This window comes from Ascaphus truei, chromosome 4, assembly GCF_040206685.1.
Source record: "Ascaphus truei isolate aAscTru1 chromosome 4, aAscTru1.hap1, whole genome shotgun sequence".
Taxonomy (NCBI): domain Eukaryota; kingdom Metazoa; phylum Chordata; class Amphibia; order Anura; family Ascaphidae; genus Ascaphus; species Ascaphus truei.
Window position 1 is genome coordinate 31,225,930 of NC_134486.1, and position 22,319 is coordinate 31,248,248.

At 45.0% G+C, this 22,319-nt stretch overlaps 1 protein-coding gene across 3 annotated transcripts in view; it reads right to left on the reverse strand.

Annotated features, from left to right (window-relative positions):
• Nucleotides 1–18,223, reverse strand: part of DNAH14 (dynein axonemal heavy chain 14) — a 368,675-nt gene extending 350,452 nt beyond the window's left edge. For all 3 annotated transcript variants that reach the window (XM_075595506.1, XM_075595507.1, XM_075595505.1), the window contains exons 1-3: nucleotides 18,042–18,223; nucleotides 11,497–11,664; nucleotides 2,244–2,374 (exon numbers count right to left, since the gene is read on the reverse strand). In XM_075595506.1, the coding sequence (XP_075451621.1) occupies nucleotides 2,244–2,374; nucleotides 11,497–11,664; nucleotides 18,042–18,068 (326 nt within the window). In that variant the 5' untranslated portion in view covers nucleotides 18,069–18,223. The remainder of the gene's footprint in view (nucleotides 1–2,243; nucleotides 2,375–11,496; nucleotides 11,665–18,041) is intronic.
• Nucleotides 18,224–22,319: the final 4,096 nt, after the last annotated feature.

Here is a 22,319-nt window from a genome sequence, read left to right on the forward strand (position 1 = left end):
ATCTCCCCCCCCGCTGGCACATCTCCCCCGCACATCTCACATCACACACACAGAGACACACACAGCCCCGATCCAGGCAAGGACACGCCCCCTTTAGTAGCCACGCCCCCACCCCCTGCTCCGGCTCTAACATTTTTGCTGGACAGCCGAGGAAAACTTTGAATGTTCATAATTTGGGAGGTGAGTCACATTGAAAGCTCAAAATAGTTGCATTGACCTACAAATCAGTAGCAGAATGTCCAGTGAAAGTTTTGTTGTGCTACGTTGTAGCGTTTGTGACATTTCGATGCGTCGGACATACAAAGAAACAAACAAACAGAATCCAACTTAGAATTATAGTCTATATATATATATATATACAGTGGTCGACAAATCACCAAAAAATCAACTCGCCGAACAAAAAAAATCTACTTGCCATCAGTACAAAACGTGTGCTGCTTGGGCCAATAGGAGCTCGCCCGGGGCATGCACGATGTTAAATCCACTCGCCCGGGGCATGCAAATGTATAGGTTTGTCGAACACTGTATATATATATATACCATATATATATATATATAGGCAAAATTGTCAGATGGCACTCACACATAGTGTTAAAATTCAGGTGCTTGTCCCATAAGTAATGTGTAGGTAAATAGTTCCTTACCAGGCAGACCTCGAATCCCAGGACATCACAGCAAAGAAGAGACAGCACTCAAAGTAATCTTGTGTCAAAAGTGTATTGGAGGAAACATGGCACAATCACCCGACGTTTCGGTCCATGACAAAGCTCCTGTTCTAAGGACGAAAACGTCGGGTGATTGTGCCATGTTTCCTCCAATACACTTTTGACACAGGATTAATTTGAGCGCTGTCTCTTCTTTGCTGTGGTGTCCTGGGATTCGAGGTCTGCCTGGTAAGGATCTACAGTATCTATCTATCTATCTATCTATCTATCTATCTATCTATATATATATATATATACAGTGTTCGACAAACCTATACATTTGCACGCCCCGGCGAGTGGATTTAACATCGTGGCGAGCTCCTATTGGCCCAAGTAGCACACGTGTGGTACTAGGTGGCGAGTAGATTTTTTTGTTCGGTGAGTAGATTTTTTGGTGATTTGTCGACCACTGTACATATACATATATATAAAAGCTCCTCAGAGCAGGGACTCCTCTTCCTAAATGTTACGTTTATGTCTGAAGCACTTATTCCCATGACCCGTTATCTGTATTTGTTATTTATATGATTGTCACGTGTATTACTATTGTGAAGCGCTATGTACATTAATGGCGCTATATAAATAAAGACATACATACAATATATATATCTTCACTAATAATCACAGCACCTCTTCACTACTTAGGCTAAGGCCCCGCTGCCTCAGACAGAGTGCCCGCACTGCATACAGGCGGCGCGTTGAGAGGCACTTCATGCTATCTGCGGTCCATAGGGAGCATTTTTGCGTGGGTGGCGTGGCCAAAACGGGTCATGGGCGTGGCCATGACAGGGGATGGGGCCAAAACAAAGCAGATCACAGCACTGTTTCCTACTACTGTCTAAACTCTTCACTGCCGGTGAACACAGGTCGGCATTGTTAGAGTTCCAAATCAGACCTCTCCCCCCCCCGCCCCCTCCCAGGCTCTGCATCTCTCTGAACATCCCAGATCAAACCAGCAGGCAACGCCGCTCATGAAAGGCAAGCAGAGAGGGACAGTGCCAGCCTCATTAATATCCCCCGAGCGCTAAGGGGAATTGCTGTGCAGGCAGAGAAGCTGCAAGGAGAGGGGAAGTATGGGGGAGGGTCTCCGCATTGCTAATTTATGCACTGGGCAAAAGGGACACAGGCAGAGCAAGAAACTAGGTCGGTGCAGAGCTCCTCTGAAGTTTGAAGTCTAAAGTCTCTCGGAAACTCAAAGGTCCACCCCTCTGCCGGCGATCTCCCCTCATTGGCTCACTGCCACACCACGTGACGCGTCGCTCCTCGGGATTACAATCCTATTGTAGCCCCTCCTGGCTGACGCGTCACAGCGTGTAGTGAGCCTTGCAGTGAGGAGGGACTGGGGCCGGCTCGGAAGGACATTAGGAGCTGGTGATTGTCGCGCACGCAGCCGCGCGCGCCATCGGATGCAGCAAGACCCAGGCCTTATCCGACCATACATTAACCCTCCCAACACCTGGTAACTGTTTACTTGATTGGTTACTTACATACTTACTACTATAAACATTGTTTTGTGTTTAATAATTCAATTTCACTTACACGTCCGCTTCAGTTTTCTCCGCCCTTGACTTCCCCATCCCTTGTCTCTTCCGGTCGCCTCTGTAGATGAAGGTGCGGATAGCAGCCGATTTCTTATCCATCGTTCCTGAAGGTGGCTTTGGAATACAAAACTGATACAACAAAAGCAAAACATGTTTTACACTGTAATAAAGTCTCCCTTAGAAAAATGTTACGTGTATAAACATTGGAGAATGCAATTATTCTGCATCCCAGGTCAGTCTGACGTTTATGCTTTGCATATGAAATTTAATTAGTATAGTGATAAAGTGAACACAGGCGCAAACAAATAAAAAGGAAACACTAATAATATGTGACTTAGTAAATACTTAAATAAGTGAATAAATAGTAATATTTGTACAATACAGTTTCACCCCCTGCTCAAAACCCACTGGAAGGGGCAGTCTTCACTCTTCCCCCACAGTAACAGCAGTGAACACAAAATCCAGGGGGAGCATGGGGAAGACACAGCGACGGACCCGGATCTGACGTCAGACGCCGGGCGGAGCAGTGTCACAGCTGACCGGAGGCAGAGACAGACGAGTGGGGAGAGTTGCGGGACGGTGAGCCAGCTAGCTGCAGATATCCTCTTTTACACTATTGCAGTGTGACATGCCTGTTTTTTACTGTTATATTGTGAGTACATTACTTTTATTGTGATAAACTTTTATACCTTGGTTGATCTGCGCTATGCCTGTTTCTTTCTATTGTTATTGGGCCATATCCTCCTGAGAACCTGATCCACCCAGATGACAACTTTACCACTTTTTAAACCACTGACTGTGTGAGTCAACCCCGCTGTTTTGACTCTTACATTCTGTAAGTAGTCATTCTATAAGAGCCAAGTCCTTTGAAGACATTTTTTCCACATTGCTATTCTGCTGCACTTAAATTTATTTCTGTTTCTTCCCCATACTCCCCCTGGATTTTGTGTTCACTATGAAATTTAATTAGACAGTAAACCTTATATATTTTACCAAGCCATATTAACTAAGCAGTGCGACACCTTCTGGTGTATACTATAGGCTATAAAGTGCCTTCAGGCTGTGTAAGGTGTCATATGCATAGCATCACTTAGTAAATATAGGCCAATGTGTTAATGAGAAGTCTTCAACCTACTGTAGTACAAGAAAGTTTGGGCCTTGAGCTAGGCAGGTAGCAATTAACCCTTTCTGTCATGGAAAAAGATTTCATATTTCTCTGTCTCCCTTTGCAGCTCATAGGATTCATGTCTCCCTAATTTAGCTGCCTGTCATTTCCCTGTCCCAGCAGCTAGTTGCATGTGAAAGGCAACATTTTTGATACACATGTTGTTTACACAGTCATGGTCAGTGAGTTGCTATAGCAACCTCAGCCTCTCTCCTAGAATGGGCTATTCTACTACCCCCTGTCCTTGCTGACAGTTAGTACAGTCTCATCTCACTTCTAGGTGTGACCCTTGCCCCTCACTTCCTTTTCCACCCAGAACACAGTGAGAACAGCACCTGTCTGTTAACTACCCCTGGTAAGGCCTTTCTGTTTTACCGTAGTCTACCTCATAGAAGCATTCCAGATAGAGAAGCTCTCTCTACTCACACTACACCTACAAGCAGCCCTTTGTTTTCTCCTTCTGCAATAAAGTTAAGAAAGACAATCAGGACTTGTGATGCTTTGGAAGAGGGAAGACATGAGTTAAGATAACTGGGATTATTCATACATCATACGTGACCCTGGTTCGAGTATAGCAAAACAGAGACCGTGTGCTGGAGGTCTACACAGAAGTTGTCACTCACAGCCTTCATGCTAAGAAAAGTGCAGCATTACACAGCTATACAGCAAACAGCTACAGCTTTATGCAAAAACAAGCAGCAGTTTAATCAGCACAGCACGGTAAAAACGGATTCTATATACCTTGAGGAAAGCATAGTAGCCACTGCTTATAGCCTTTAGACAGAAACCTGCAGCAGCTTTAAACAGCCAGTAGCTTACACACCTTCTGCAGCAGTACAAGCAAGCAGCTTACACTGCACACAGAGCCAAGCAGTCTTTACACAAGGCAGAAGCACTGCAATCAGACAAGTGCACTATACACAGAACTTTGATTGCCCTTTCTGTTTTTGAGTTCACCCTCTGCGCAGCTTCACAGTGAGGAGCTACCATCTCACCTAACCCTGTGCACGTTCCATGGCTAGCGCCACCAAGGGCCACGCCACCGGACACCGCCAGGACACGGGTCAGAGCCACTGGACATCTGTAAGTACAGCTACCCCTACGCTTACCGCTGCAGGACACCTACCGGCACTATCTGAGGCAGTCATCCATCGCTGACCCAGGTAAACAGACCGCACGCCACACGCACTGGCTTAAGGCCTACATACACCTACAGCATGGCAGAACTCAGATCCCCACCAGGCACAATGCATGAGAGTGACCACTCAGACACAGAGATTGCCGCAAAACTGCCACAGGCGCAGGCAGACGCAAGGCCTAAACGGATAGTCACACACACAAAAGGCCCGCGAAAAATATGAAGCTGACATGGAAGCGCACCGCGAAAAGTTAGAGAAGGCCTTGGAGGACACTGGTCGTGAAATATGTAACGTTGCAAGTACTAGCGATCAGGAGAAACAGATTAGGCAAGCTATAGCCCAATTGAGGTCAAGTTACAAACGCTACCAAATGCTGTCACAAACATATCTCGCCTACCTAAAAAGAATCAACATGGAAGAAAGCCTCAGCGAACGTGACCAGCAGGAGACGACTGGCGTGGAGCGCAACGGCTTCGTGCAGACCACTATCACTGAGGCCGAAGACCAGAGAAAAGACCTTTTGCTGGAAACTGCATCACAGAGCTCCAGCACATCCAGGCATTCATCAAGGTCAGCAAGATCAGCGCAATCTCGCGTGTCTAGTGCAAGCAGAAAAACGCCACCAAGGCGCGAGCCACCACAGAGGTCACACGTGCCAGGGCCGCATACGCTCAGAAAGAGGCAGCCATGAAACTAGAAATGGCACGCATAGAAGAGGAGGAGCAGACAGCTGCTGCCACAGCCTCTGCCACCGCTGCACAGAAAAAGACAGGTGAACGTTAACCTAGAGGCCCTAAATCAAGAGAGGGAAGCTGCTGCCGCCATAGCCCAAGCTGAAATCTTAGAAGCAGCCGTGCAACAGGATGGCGGGGAGCAACCGTACAGACGGATAGCCTCAGAGGATCCAGCCCAACGCACTGAAGACAACATAAGGAGCCTCTTCAGCGTAAATACCAGCGCACCATCTCAACACGACGGGAGTGACACCACAGACACCGAAGACTTGCTACAGTAGGTCCACGTGGAGAAGACGCTGTTCCTTCAGGGCACATGCTACCTGGGATAGCTACAGCCACAACAGTGATCCATACGCCAGCGCGCACACGGATGCACTACAACAGGCTCGCAATCCAGGTTCACCCACACGGGAAAACACAGCCCCTCACACTGACCAGCAGTCATCACGCGTCCACGCCAAGGAAAAGACGACCGCAAGGACCCTCCCAGCAACTACCTCAGAACGCGACCAACACGCCGATGCCTCAGGCCTGACAGACATGGGCAAGTACATGATCCAGCGTGACATGGTGCAAACAGGACTTACCAACTTTGACAACCATCCTGAGAACTACCGAATGTGGAAGTTCACGTTCAAGGACGCAATCAAGAGCCTGGGCTTCTCAGCAAGGGAAGAGCTCAGCCTGCTATCTAAATGGTTGGGGAAAGAATCCATGGAACACGCAAAGAGACTCGGGGCGGCCAACGCGAACCACCCCCAAGTAGGTCTTGATCTAGTATGGGAAAGGCTAGAAGAGTGCTACGGTAGCCCCGAAGCAGTCGAAGATGCGCTCTTCAAGAGAGTCGACAGCTTTCCCAGGATCACAGCTAAAGACTACTCGAAGTTACGAGAGCTCGGGGACCTGCTGCAAGAGCTGGAGTTTGCAAGAAAAGACCATTCCTTAACAGGTCTCAACGTCCTAGACTCAGCTCGCGGAGTGAGACCCATCTTGGAGAAGCTACCCTACAACCTCCAAGAAAGATGGATTTCACAAGGCTCCAAATACAAAAGGGAGAAGCAAGTCACCTTCCCTCCCTTCTCATTCTTCTTGAGCTTCATCCGCGAAGCGGCAAGGACAAGGAACGATCCCAGTTTCATCTTGGGTGCACAGACCACACATAGTGCAAGCAACCTGAGGAATGAGAGACCAATGGCGAGATACTGTAACACTCGAACACCCATCTCGGTCCACAGGACGGATGTGTCCCCCACGACCCAAACTACTCCCGATCAGTCGGTCGCCGGAGACGAGAAACCAAGGGACCCAAACAGGGAATGTCCCATACACAAGAAGCTATACCCACTTAATAGATGCTTTGGGTTCAGGATGAAGTCCCTAGAGGAACGCAAGAAGTTACTCAGAGAATTCGGAGTCTGCTTCAGGTGCTGCGATTCCACGACTCACCTAGCCAAAGACTGTAAAGAGGCCATCAAATGTGCAGTGTGCAAAAGTGACAAGCACGTAACATCTCTACATCCAGAGGCGCTGACACTCCACCAACTCCACAACCCATCTTCCGTAGCGGAGGATGGCGGGGAAGAAGGAGAAGGAGAGCCAACATCTGTCACGTCTCAGGGAGAAGAGCAAACGGCTACACTATACATTCAGTGGATAACAGAGTGAAGATAGCTCTCCCCACACTCATCGAGTGCAACTACATGGCTGCAAACAGGGACGATATTCCCACACCTCAGAGGAATAGCCAACTACATCCCGCCGGTAGAACAAGGCACCAAGATCTTGCTGCTGCTCGGTAGGGACATCCTGAGGGTGCACAAAGTCCGTAAACAACGCAACGGACCCCACAACGCCCCATTCGCCCAAAGACGGTGGGTGATAGTGGGCAACATGTGCATTGACAAAGGGCACGAACCAGTCTATGTTGACGCCCGCAGAACAGTGTTAACAGAATGTGGACACACATCCCTCTCCGAACAATGTCTTGGCCATCTCAAAGTGACAGGAAGGCCAAGTGAGGGGAAGAGACAAGGTCATACCCCTGAGATCAACAAAACCATCTTCGAATCAGGGGAATGTGACAATGGCCTAGGATGCTCAGTAGTCCAGACAACCAAGGATGAGGATTCGACTCCACCGAAGGAAGAAAGTAACCTCCTGAAGGTGACCGACAAAAGGATCTCCCAAAAGAAAAGAAACAATCAGACAGTCCTCCTGAGAGCAATGACACAGCTGAGACGTACAGCCATTCCTCTCCACAGAATATCAAGCGACAAAGCAGCCAGCTGCCATGGCTGGAATAGCCAAAAAGGATTGCATCCCGCAGGTGAAACTACAGGGGCAAAAAGACTATTCTATCACACACGTAAAAGGAGACAGTCGCAGAGACATTTCACAAAAGGATTTACAAGGACAAAAGAGACTGTTCTTCGTCATGTCCAGGGAGAAAACAACCTCCTGGGGCAGTTAACAAAGAGACACAAAGGCGTATCACCAAAATACGTGGAGACGTTCTCGTGCAAGAGGAATGCACCGATGACTTAGGGTGCACAGCGTTCCAGACCACAAGGGACGACGACAAGCAAACACCATCGACGGAAGATAGAGGATTCCTGAGGTTAACGGTCAAGGAGCTCTTCAAAGATGGACCGGGCAGTTGGGTTAACCCGCTACCATTCCGTTCACCAAGAAGGCGCCTCCCAAACAATGGAGAACATGCCATCTCTAGGTTCACTTCGCTCCGCTGCGACCTATAAAGGAAACCGGAGACCAAAAACAACTTTGTGGCCTTCATCCAGAAGATATTCCTTACTGGCCATGCAAAACCAGCACCTCTAATGAAGGAAGGTGAAAAATGCTGGTACCTCCAATCATCTGGGGTCTACCACCCTCAGGAACCCGATCAAATCTGGGCAGTGTTCAGCCCCAGCGCTCAGCACCAGGGAGTCTCCCTGAACGACGCCTTCTTCACTGGACCAGAGTCGACAACCAGTCTTCCAGGAGTGTTGATCCGCTTCCGCAAGGAGCCAAAAGCCATCTCCTTCTGCCAAACGCCAGGTGTTAGAGTGACAGACTATAACGACTGGCATACCTACAGGTGGATGCACTCTGTGGGTAAAATTACAGAGACAAAAGGACTGTTCTTCCATAAGTTTAAAAAGAAACAGTGCCAGAGACTTTCACCAAGAGAGACATTGTGGTGCACCCAGCTAACCTGGAGCGGTGCATCCACCTTGCATCCTTTGCCAAAGAACCTTGGCCAAGGGACTTTGAAGCCAGTGATGCCAGCCGGTATCACATCGCTATGTGGACATGGACCTTTGCATTGTTATATTATGTTTGTTTGCATTGCACGTATGTTCCACATATTTTATTATATAGTGGTATCTCCAGATACCAGACGGGGAGTGTCATGGAACAAGATTTCATATTTCTCTGTCTCCCTTTGCAGCTCATAGGATTCATGTCTCCCTAGTTTAGCTGCCTGTCATTTCCCTGTCCCACCAGCTAGTTGCATGTGAAAGGCAACATGTTTGATACACATGTTGTTTATACAGTCAGTCAGTGAGTTGCTATAGCAACCTCAGCCTTTCTCCTAGAATGGGCTATTCTACTCCCCCCTGTCCTTGCTGACAGTTAGTACAGTCTCATCTCACTTCTAGTGTGACCCTTGCCCCTCACTTCCTTTTCCACCCAGAACACAGTGAGAACAGCACCTGTCTGTTAACTACCCCTTTTAAGGCCTTTCTGTTTTACCGTAGTCTACCTCATAGAAGCATTCCAGATAGAGAAGCTCTCTCTACTCACACTACACCTACAAGCAGCCCTTTGTTTTCTCCTTCTGCAATAAAGTTAAGAAAGACAATCAGGACTTGTGATGCTTTGGAAGAGGAAAGACATGAGTTAAGCTAACTGGGATTATTCATACATCATACGTGACCCTGGTTCCAGTATACTTTCAAAGCAGCTGTGTATGTTTAAAAAAAATGCACTGCTGTAGTGCAGATAAACACACATTTATTGAAATCCTATCTCACCTGAGTGCATCCTCTTTCCCCATAACTCTAGTGAAGATCCCTTTGTTGATCTGTGTCCACTTTTACCCCTATATAGTCACGTTAACCCCAGCAGCCATAGGGAGTTAGGTAAATTGTAGGAATTCTCCTATTCAGGATCAAGGGCTTGGGTCAAGAGGAGCTGTAAGATACCTAACTGGGGAACCCCTGGTGCGGTGATTCCAATGTTGCATTGATCAGTGATGGTTATAAAACAGTTCAGATAAGATGCACAGTGGTAAATGGAGCCTTTAAATATTAAGTTCCACTTTTATTCTCAATGGAGTATCATCACTATGAACAACAGGACAGTAAAGACCGTTAAAGAGAATTATATTATTTTTGTAGTGGGTGGGACTAATACTTTAATGTTCCAGTAATATATACACCTTTCACCCCCTGATTTGCTATAGCATATCTCTCACCCTCAAAATTTCCAGGCTTCCTTCACTCCGCTTACACACACAAGTGTCTGTTATGCCTTTTACTGGGCATTATCTGTAACATGTTCCACTGATTCCTGGTATTCTATATAAGCAGACGAAGCCAATTGAGCCAACAGTGTTCAATGGGGATTTTCCAAATGGCTGCTTCACATACTGTATATAGAATTAGGCCCTAAGTGTTGCAATTTTAAAGTCCTTTAGCAACACAAGGCAGCTGTTACAAGACTGAAAAGTGTCCCCTAGGCCTTAAGATGGAGGATGTCCAGACCAAAAATCACTATGCCCATTAGAGATACAAAGGGGTAAGACCAGGTGAACTTTACAGCCCATTTCTGAGTTCTTAAGTGACAAACTACTAATCTGACACCCTCCCTTCTTCTTATCACAATTTCTTATTATAATACTGTAGCATAGTGAGTTTTGTATAAGTGCCTGTGTACAATACATCGAGCTCAGTTGTCTGATTCCAGTATTGTATATCCACACTTACAGTATTTCCAGATTTGAAAGGAGAAAGCACCATGAAGCATAGAGAGATATGTATTTTACAAATATATTTGTATGATAGGAGAAGAGATAGAAAGAGAAATTGACATTGGCAGGGACACGGAATGAGACACACAAACACACACTGGTAATTTTGTTGGGATGAAAGTGGAGGAACCCTAAGATTTTTTTTTTTATTACTACAATAAATTCAGCTTTGAATAAAGAAACTGTATTAGAAAAAGCATTTATCCACCTCTATTAGTATTAATATTCCATAACATTCCTAGTCAATTTAAAATCACTTTGTGGAGTTTCTTCTTGATCCCTTGGTGTTGGAACTAAATTCTCCTGAGTTCCCCATACAAAAATAAACCTGCACACATATAAGAAGCATGTCTCTTAAGGCAGGGGTGAGCAAACTGGGGGGAGGGGGGGATGAGATTTTCCAGGGGGGTAGTTACAGAGATCCCGCACTCTTCCCCAAAGCATTTAAATGAAATGCCAGGGAAACGTGTGCGAGGTCTCTGTACCTCACTTACCTGACATCTGGCGGCTTCTGGTGACGCGCCATCACATGACGTTGTAATGTCAGAAAACGCAGGCGATCAGGTAAAGGGGCTGGGGCGTGAGCAGGGGGGTGAGAGCAAGCAAGGGGGGCGCAGACTGAAAAGTTTGCGCACCTCTGTTTAGGGAAATGTCATAATCTTAGGCCTAGATCCACACAACGCTTTGTTAAATCAGGGTTCCAAAAAAGGAACGGGTGTTATCATCCTGAGTTAACATGGTAACTGCTAAGCTATTTTTTATCCAACGTCTGAACTACATCTAATTAGCATAGGCTTCACGCTATTGTAGCAGGGAAATAACGCTATGTTACTTAATGCATTCCTAAGAAAACATAACTTAACAGGATGTTATTGTCCTTTGAAGAAACACGGTTGGTTTAAAAGTGATGTTAAGTTAATGCCATGTTAAGAGACGTAATGGATCTGGGCATTAATTAGAAAGTGTTTGCAGGGTGAATATCTGCCTACATTACTTATTTAGAAAGCTACAGAAATGAGCGTATGTTAATTGTCCTGGAGGAAAGAGAGAAAATAATTCTCTTTCATTTTTTTTAATGTATAGTAATCTAGCATTTATAATTTGAAGTAGTGTTTTACATGTATCTTAGCTAAGAAGACACTTGCTTTCCATCTATACACAAAAGGATTGCTCACCGGTGCATTACTTTTCGCACTTATACTGACAGCTTGTTTATGCATCATATTCTTTCGGGATACCATCTGGAGCACCTCTGAATTCTCTGGACTAAAATGCAGCCGAGAGAGCAGATCTGTTTTCGGCAATAGTTGGTGCTCGCCCATGTACATTATGTGCTTCTGTTCCTGAAGAAAATAAAGCAATCAATAAATATGCAAAAATACAAATACTGAGTCATGGAACATATCGGCACGCTGTACAAATCTGTTAGTATAAAAATCCAATATACAGTGAATGTCAGTAATTTATACAGGCTTCATTCTGCTTACCAAAGTCTGAATGTTTGTTATTTAAGATTATTTTGGAAGTATTTATACATTTTTGACCATATTGAAGGTTATTTAAGTCAATAAATGTTATAGGATGTATAAAATGCACGAATGAAACATAATATAACAATAATTTTTTTAATAACTTTAGATATTGATTTACATAGGTAGTAAATGAGCTTGCAAGTTTCTTCTTCAGAAATAATTATTTCAACTTTAATTTCTACCAAATATCTATGGTAGGAATAGGCTCAGAAATCTCTCTTTGTCCCATTTTCTCTTTCTATTGCTCTCTTATCTGTCTCATTTCTATCACCCTCCTGTTCTATCTCTCTCTGTTAGGGATTCCAGGAGCGTAGATAATGGGTATTGGATATCGATCAGCGTTAACTACCATTCAAGTCAATAGCGGTTAATGCTGATCGAGCTCCAATACCCTATATTGGAACATTGTACATCCCTCTCTAACTCTTATTGCCCTGATTTTTCTATTATTATACTTACAGTACCAGTCAACCATTACTCCTGCATTAGATCATCCTGCATCAACTATCGAGATTAATCTGTTCTCCTTTTCAGATCTATATATATACTACCTAACATAGGACTCATTTAGCCTATTGACCAGGCCTTCCCAATCTTTTATAATGTGGACCCCAATAATAATTTATTTTGCTTTTGGTATCCTCATCCCCTCAATTGTATGCAGTGCACAAAACAAGATCACAAGATTTGGATATGAGAACCCTAAACATTCCTATTAAAACAATAAAGATTTCACTTGGTGGAAATATTAATTTGGGTATGGATGCAAGCAAACTGCCTTCTTTCTCTTTGTCACTGTCTCTTTCTGCTCTCCTATCACTGTCTTTTTATCATGTTCTGCTCTCTGCCACTTTCTGTATCTTCCAGTGTGTCTGTCCCTTCTGTCACTCAGAGACTCCCATTTAAGTCTTCTGTTCCCCATTAGTAGGGCTAACACCGCAGGTTGGAGACGCTGCTCTAGGCTAAACTTTTCCTTGTTTGCAGTCAATACCCCAGTAAGGCGAATAAAATTAAAAGTCAATATGGTCCCTGGGCTCACCAACAGAAAGCAGCTATGTAATCTCCCGATAGCATTGCGGATTCGTTTTGCCTGCAAGGTGAGGCTGACCGGGGTGACCATGGTGTTTCGATGGAAAAGCTGATATCTTGAGAGCCAGGGGTGAGCTTGGATTCAGCTCTGGGCAACTCCAAGGTTCAGTGAATGTCAAAAACAAATATCTTTTGAAAGATGTGCTGCACAACATTGATAGAGTTTGACTGATACAAATGTCACTTTGTTTGGTGCCTAATATCTAAAGCTGAATGACACTTGAGAAAGATATTAAATCTAGTATCAATACAATGTTATATACTTCATAGATGAAAAACTCTCATCCAGAAATAAGAATTTTTTCCCCCCGCAAAGACTTTGAAAAAGGAATGATTGCTGAATACTCGCTTGTACCGTTATGATATGTCTAGACTGGTTGCACTCAACATAATTAAAAATATCCAAAACCCACCTTCTCCACGCCTACTTAATTACATAATTAAAATAATCCAAGATAATAGTGCTTCTAGGAAAAGTGTAATTACTAGGATGTGATTTTGTTATTTGAGCATTTACAGGTCGATAATGATAATGATGAAAGAATGATGTTATGAGTAGCCTGCAAATTACCATTAGAGTTTAATTACTTATGATACTGTATGTCTAATTAACAAACCATTAAATGAAAAGGGCAAACACCAAATAACTGGGGGAAACACATGTGTTCTGTAAACTACATTGTAAAAGTCATTACTGATTGCTGAAGCTCTGAAGCACTAATAATAGGACTGAGTTGGGGGAATTGTATATGTAAATGCAAATCTTAGCTCATTCCATTAAACTAAAGTATTAACTCAGTTAATAAAGTTGGCGCCGATATATGTGAAAATGTTTGGGAAAAAAAGCTACAACCAGACACAAAAAAAGTTTTGGTGAGTAAAAAAGGGACAAAAACCCTCCGCCGTACAGTGTAACGCAAATAAAAATATCACTTGTGAGCACATTCACATCTCAGACTGGTCTGCAACCCTGTCTTTCCCCATTATCTCTTAGATCTCTTCCACTGCAGCTAGGGATCCTGGGTAATGACAAGCAAATAGGTACACAGGGCCTCATGCAGTAAAGTCCAATAGAAAAAAATCGCCAGGGTTTTTAAATCGCCATTTTTGACCACGTTGCTATCACGGTATGCAGAAAGGCCCGAATACCAGTGACAGCAACATTTGCAAACATGGCGAGTAGCCGGCGACAAGATGATCTGCCCTCCAGGCTCACCCGGTGAGTTGATTTTGTTGCAAAGTGAGAGAGCCGCCTCCGCGTTATAACTGGGAATGCATTATAAAATGTTGCCGTCACACGAGGACTTACCGGCATCTGCAGCTCTCTCCTCTCTGCAGCTCTCCCTGCTTCATCAGGCTGCGTCTGCGTGCGCGGCACTTACGTAGACTTTCGAGTGCAGAGGAGGGTCACATGACACACACACACCCACGTGGGAATTTTTTTTCACATCAGACACATCAGACACAGCTGATTTTGGCATGATTGTGCTAACACATTAATTAAATAAAAATAAATTAACACATCACAGTTCTGAGACTCAATTGCAGAGCGCTGAATTATAAACATATATGGTCAACATATAAATGCCACAAGGAATTTAGGAAAGTAAGGTCAGAGGTAAAGGGGCAGGACATTGGGGGAGGGTTTAATGGGAAGGGTATTAGGAGACTCACCCTCTTCGCCTGCTGCCCCGGTATGGGTCCCGCCCCCTTTTTCTGCTATTTGTGTGGTTTGAAAAAAATATAAATGTCTATTTTGTGGTTTGTATTGTTTATTTTCTGATAAATTCACATAAAAAAAAAAAAATATATATATATATATATATATATATATATATATATATTATATATATATATATATATATATATATATATATAAAAAAATAAAAGGGGAGAAGTTATATGGTTGTGTTATTGTCACTGCTGGCAGAGGGTAATATTCAGATTGCACGTGGTAAGGGTGGATCAGTAATCCCGTTTGAAGAAGGGGAGGCCTGTGCTAAGGCGGTTTGTCTTTTGATGTCCTTTCGGTTTGGATGGCGGTATATTATACATTTCTTGCTAGGCTGGTACGGCCGGTGGGTTCTTTGGCATCATAGAAGGATCATGACGTGTGTGTGCGTGCAATAAGATGCTGCTATTTGTGTTACACTGGCGACACACTTTATTCGAGCTCGGCTAGTCCCACGAATTCGGGTATACCCGGGTGTATTGAGGTTTGTGACTGTTTTCTGCCCGAGTGCATTGAGGTATTTTCCAGGCAGGGATTGAAGCATTTTATTCCCGCTGGCTGCAATACTGCACAGTATATATATATATATATACTGCATTACAATTCATGAATTTATGCCATCTGGTAGACACGCGAAGCATTGCAGCCTATTAAATCCTAATCATTATCATTTAACAGATCAGCCGCCCGTCAGCCAGGCATGAACCCAGGCTGGGAAGGCAAACGCAACGGGGCTTGTCAGAGGTGAGGAGCGGCGCATTCCAGGTATCTGCCAGGTACATACCGGGTATTTGCTCGAATAAAGTGTGTCGGTGCAGTATGTTGTTTTAATAAATGCTGTGACCTTTTTACCCCCATTCTGGAGTATGTGTCTTATTGTGTGTGTGTGGGTGATCTAGGTGGCGGGGGGGGGGGGGGGGGTAACTTGAGACTTCCTGACGTCATGAGTTCATAACATATCTACTTTATTATGACACAACCCCATGCCAGGCTGTGGCCATATATATATATATTTATATATATATATAGCCATGCATAATAATGGTATATTGCTTTCCTCTCTGTTGGCAGTAAGTCCTGGTAAGAACAGGTATGCCAGCAGTAGTTATGGAGGTTTTCCCTCACCCAATGGTGATGTGCCCTATGTATGGAGGGGAGTGGCTGTATGCTCTGAGTCCCTGGATAGTGACATCAGGGATGCGCCTGCCTCCTGAAGTATATAAGGCACAACACAGTTAGTTACAGTGTGTTCTAGCAGCCGTGGAAAGCTGTTGGGAAGTTGTATTTTCCTGCATAAGGGATTGTAGGAACACTTTGTGACCCTAGTGACGTAACTAGCGGTCCAGGTTGACCAATCAGCCTGTCTAAGCCACTCTGTGTCCAGGGACCTGGCACAGAGAGGATCTCCCTAGGAGAGGAGGGAATCCCACTTCAATTTGGGAGGGCGTACCTGGCGAAGGGACAGCACGGAGAGATGTGCGGCTAGAGCCGGCAGCTGCATGGGGCAGTCTGCTACATCACCGTCTACAATAAAGATGACCTTGTTAACGATACCCCCACTGGGTGAGTGTGGAATTACTCAGCAGTGGCAGGCACCCCCCAGAAGGAGTTCCTCACCAGGACCATCTCCCTGCGGAAGCATAGACCCTGATGAGGTGGAGGCGCTGCACATGATGTAAGTTGAACTCGCACCCACTACCTCAGCTACCTGTCCTGATGACATCCCCTAATACCATCAAGCGGGAGACTCAGGAGTTCTGTTGCCTACAGGTGCACCACCATACACGATCACGTAATGGGGGTTGGTTGCTAGAGTACCCGGGCCAATGTGAGATTGGAGGGGGGAAAACCCGTTACATATATATATATATATATTTACATACTCAGTTAAAACCCATGCCAGATTTTGGCCCAGGCTATATTATTATTATTGTTTATTGTGACGCACCAACATATTCCAGAGGCGTGGTACAATGGGGCACAGGAGTTATGTATATTACTTAAACATGAACAGTTACATACAGGTGAGGACAACAGATTCAAAGACGCAATGAGGGCCCTGCTCGTGAGAGCTTACAATCTATCACATATATATTTACATGCAAAGTTAAAACCCGTGAAAAGCTTCAGCCAGGTTACATCACATACTGTATATTCAGGCACCTTTAGAGAGATTTTGCACTAGCAAACATACAAAATACCCAGAGAAGTGAGCCTCTCCTACCCGTCTCACGCACAGGGGCGCTTTGTCAAGGAGTAACAAATAGATTTACATAAATAAACACACTATTGTGTTACACACTATAGTACACTTGTACTATATATTTTGTCACTTTGGATGTAGCACTGGGCATTTCTGTTTTGTTGTATAGATTTACATACCAAGTTAATAAATATGTCAGGGTTTGGCCTACTTATATCACATATCTTTACAGTACTGTACATAACTTACCTCCATGCCAGGCTTTGGCAAAGTTATATTTACATACTAAGTTACCCCCATGCCAGGATTTAACCAGGTTATATCACATATAACTTTACACATTAAGTTACCCCCATGCCAGGATTTAACCAGGTTATATCACATATAACTTTACACATTAAGTTACCCCCATGCCAGGATTTAACCAGGTTATATCACATATAACTTTACACATTAAGTTACCCCCATGCCAGGTTTTAACCAGGTTATATCACATATAGCTTTACACATTAAATTACCCCCATGCCAGGATTTAACCAGGTTATATCACATATAACTTTACACATTAAGTTACCCCCATGCCAGGATTTAACCAGGTTATATCACATATAACTTTACACATTAAGTTACCCCCATGCCAGGATTTAACCAGGTTATATCACATATAACTTTACACATTAAGTTACCCCCATGCCAGGATTTAACCAGGTTATATCACATATAACTTTACACATTAAGTTACCCCCATGCCAGGTTTTAACCAGGTTATATCACTATACATGTAGTCCTCGCTATCCAACGTTTCACTTTACAACGAATGGCATATCCAATGCAACCCTGAGGGCCGTTATCCGACGCCTGAATGCGTTATCCGACGCCTGAATGCGTTATCCAACGCTCTCCGCCACTGATTAACATGGGACTCGCTTTACAACGGTTTCACCATCCAATGCTACTTCCAGAGCGGATTCCGTTGGATAACACAAGGACTGTCTGTATCTTTACATACTAATTTACCCCCATGCCAGGTTTTGACCAGGTTATATTACATATACTGTATCTTTACATACTAAGTATTACATATATATTTACATACTAAGTTACCCCAGGTTATATCACATGTATTGATTATATATTGGTTGTTCAACACATAAAGGCTCTTACCATGTGAGCAGGGTGATGGTGCAGCATTAAAATGCTCCCCCTGCCTTGTGATCAGTGACTGGGAGGGTTATCAGTGGTGCTGCCCTTGCTGTGTGTCCCACGTGTGTATATATATATAGATATATACACATATATATACACACACCCCACCTTGTGTTGTGATTCCTCCACTGTGAGCTGCCAGACGCTTCCCGGCGTTGCCATGGAGACCAGTGCATGGCTACACCACTGAGGCCCCGCCCACTCCTGCCCTGCTGCTGTCCCAGACACACTGCAGATGCAGCTCACAGAGGCCTTGGTGCTAGACTAGTTCTGTTATTTACACACCGGATCCCTGTTTGTATGCAAACCTGAGCATCAGTATCACTGGTTGAACTCAGCCTCACTCATTGTTAGCCTCAGCAGTCACATAGATTTGCAGTCTCACTCATTGAATACAGTACTTTCCAAAACAAATGCCATTTATTTTTAGTTCAAAACCTCAAAATCTTACTGTTTTGCATCCCCAGAAGTTTACATTTTTGTGCCCTGAGTCAACCCATCAGTTTATTATCATTTAAGTAAATTAAAGTTCCTATGAATATGCTTATAAACTGAAATGAAATGCCTAATTGTTGCCTTATACTTTTATAAGTGCATTTGCACGGATCACGACATGTTAATGAAGGCATTGATAGAGTTTGTAAATGTTATTGTAAACCAATTTTTTCCCCTCTACTTCTGTAAATGTAATGGAATGCACTAAACTCTCGTCATATTGGTTTTCCAATCAGGGCAGCCAACAAAAATCCTTGGGCCCAGGACAAACACATGAAGCAGCTCCCCGTCCCCCCTCCCCCCCAGTGCACCGAGGGGAGTGTATAAGAAGCTAATGGATATGGGGACGGGTGATATAAGGAGGTATTGTTGAATGGACGGGGGTTGGGGGGGATATAAGATGGTATTGGACCTGAGGGGGGATATAAGGAGGTAATGTACTGGGGGTGGTGAGTCTAAGGGGGTACTGGACCTGGGGAGGGGGAGGGGGCTATTACAGCACAGTAAGCATTATTAGTTAACCCCTTACATGCCTAAGCTATCAGAACCAAGATAAACTTCATTCTCCCTAAAGCAGGGTACTATAGTGAGGGACAAACTTTCTGTAGTACCCCGCAGTTCCTAAAAAGGACATAACTTGTTTCTTAGTCTTAGGATGAGCCAAGCAGTAATGGCGTCCACCTTACCAGGCTCCACACCCTACCCAGCACCCTTGTTACTGTACCTCAGTCATACCCATCTGCCACTTCCTTGGTTTTATGGTCAGCCCTGCTGCCTTCATGCAATTGAGTGTGGCGATGGAGGGGTTAATCAGGCAATTAATAAAGGCATTATACCAGGCTGAGTAACCCTAACGCGCATTGTGAGTGAAGGGGTTAAATGTATGGGCACCACACTGATGTATTTGCCCCTGCCCCAGCCTTCTTGTCCCAGTTTTGCAGCCTGTTCCCTGCCTGTGGTCATAGGAATGAATACAAGCTGTGCCATTAGTTTTTAGACACAAGATCGCGTTGTGAGCAATGAACCAAGCGCTGATTGAAGACGCTTGGCTGTTTATGGGAGGGCTGCTTTGAAGTATAGATATCCATTTCTAAGCTCTAGACCTCGTAACCACAAGGTCAATTGAATAAGTGGTTTGTGGTTAAACTGAAGTGGATTCTGTCAAAATGTATCTCTCATCTTGTTAGCGTCTTAACTTGAATGGGAGAAAGTCTATTGACGTGGGAACTAGGTTAACCACGAAAACCACAATAGAGACCTTTCAATTAAGTACGCTAACTTGCGAACCAAGTGGGCTAGCACTCTAATTTTTGGAGTGCAGCTCGGAATAAAAAAACATGCACCCACATATCAAATTTATTACAGTGGCACAAGCAGAACATATTGTTTTAATAAACTGTATTACACTGTTAGTTATGTGGTGCCGGTATCCCCTACAGGATTTAAATCCCCCGGTCACGTGATGTGGGAGCTTTAAAAGCACATGGGAAACCATATGTAACACCTGTATGCCCGCAGACCTGGCCAGTCCCCAGTACTGAGGTGGGTAAGGGTATAACACGCACCCACAGCAGTGAGGGCGTGCCCGGAGTGTGGTAAGTTGCGTTGCCGGGCCTGGTGAGTAAGGGTTAACGTTATACTTGCTGAGTCCGGGGTGCCAGAGGTCGGAGGATAATGTCCAAGAGCCAGAGTTCAGGGGTTGGAGAGAGCAGCGTAGTGATGTCCGAAAGCCGGGGTTCAAGGGCAGGAGAAGGCAGCGTACTCAAGTCCAAAGCAGAGTTCAAGTTCAAACCAGAGGAATCCAAACAGGGGCAGGGACAGGAACCAGAGCTGAAACAGACAAGGGAGCTAGGCATAGACACTGCACATAGACACTGCACACACAGGAGCTACAGGTAAGCTATGCAGAGCAAGGACTGAGAGGACAGAGTGGGGTAATATGGGAAGAAGGGCCAATAGGAGAGAGGGGTGGAGCAGAGGTTTGACTGGGTAATTGCAGGGATAGGTCCGTGAGAGCAGGGGAGGAGACAGGGAGGTAATCCAGGGTAATTGCCTGCAACCGACGGGGGGCGGAGCCAGAGCCTGGGGACGGCTGATAACTAGAGCGGGTGCGCACGCCTTCTGTAAGGTTGTTATTCGCGCGCACCACGCGTGTACCAGGGCGTGAGGGGAGTGTCGCGGAGGCGGTGCTCGACATGGGAGGCAGAAGGGATGGAGGAGCGGAGGAGCCAGGTACGGTAAGTGCTGGGATGACGGAGGCACGCCGAGGGGCGATCGGGGACACGCGCGCACAGTGAGGGGGCCTCGCGCGTGCTTTGAACGTGTGCCTGGGCGTGCAGACTGTGCCGCGGAGGAACGGCTCAGAGAGGAGGAGGAGAGAGAGTGGGGACGTAGAGAAGAGGGACAGCTAGCTGCCGTGGGACCAGAGGTGACGGGGACACGGGGACACGCTGGGAAGCGCGAGTCCCCCGATCCGTTACACCATAACGGGGCCTGTATCTCATTAAGTAGGGGGTCCCCGAGGCTGAAACCAAGGCGGTTCAGCTCAGGAGACCCCCTGCTCATGTACACTGTGATCAAAATCAATATTGTTAATGCATGATCGCCTGTAAGAGCCATGAAGGTAGACGCAGCATCTCCATGCAGCTCTTACAGGCTGTTTTTTTTTCTATCAGCTATCGTGCTGTAGAACTCATAGCACGACAACAGTGGGGAAAAAATAGAGCAGTTTTGTGATAGGACTTAACAAAATGCCCTTCGCTTGTTAGTGAATCCCGCGTGTGGCTTAATTTTTTTAAGTACGATCACAAAAGGCATATGCGTACGCAAAAACTCACTGCTTAGTGAATCGGCCCCAATGTCCCCACAGCAATCCTGTGCTTTTCCGACATTTGTCCCTTCATTTTATGCAACATTCTTTCTTGTTCACATCAGCATGAATCTGCTTTTTTGGAAGGTCAGAATTTCATAAAACCTGAGTGTTTCCCCTCCTGGTGATGCACTGCCTGAGTCCTACTGCATTCTATATGTGTATGTTTATTCTCTGAGCACCCCCGAGTGCTCGGCAAAGGCGTTACAGTGAGGTGGAGGTGATGTTCCATTATAGCAATTTCCCTTTTCAATCTTGCTTTTGACAGTGTGATTTTTTTGTTTGTGAAAACTGAAGCCCGCAAAACAAGAGGATCACAATCTGTGGCAATTGCTTAAGATGCAGCCCGGGAATTCGAGTCCCCTAAACTCTTTGAATGCACATCGTTTATTTTCAATGTTAGGAGTTCTTCATTCTACTAAACCTGACATGGTGCCTGGAGGCAAATGTAAAATTTCCCAGATTTGCTCGGAGTACTGCGAGCTGGCAGGGCGAAGGATGACCTTGCCATCTGCACGTTGTTCTGTGCATTTGGAGTTTTATTATACGTGTAGTAAATGTTGTGGTGTGTGTCAGATTCATCAACATACCCACGGAGAGCGTTTCTCCGTTCCTACGAGCATGCAAGTGAGGATCTTGCACAATTCGGATGAGCTTTAAAACCAATGAAGCGTGCCGGCAAATTTCAGGGACTGGAAGACACATGAATTCCTGCATCTACAGCTTTAGGAAACGGAGATTAAAATATTAGATGATTAGGTTTTGTGACATAATGGGGTAACTTTACTTGGATGATGACTTAGATTTTTACGTGCTGCTGAACTGAATCAGTATTTTGTGGCTGCATTTCCCCGATGTGTGCTGCAATGTCT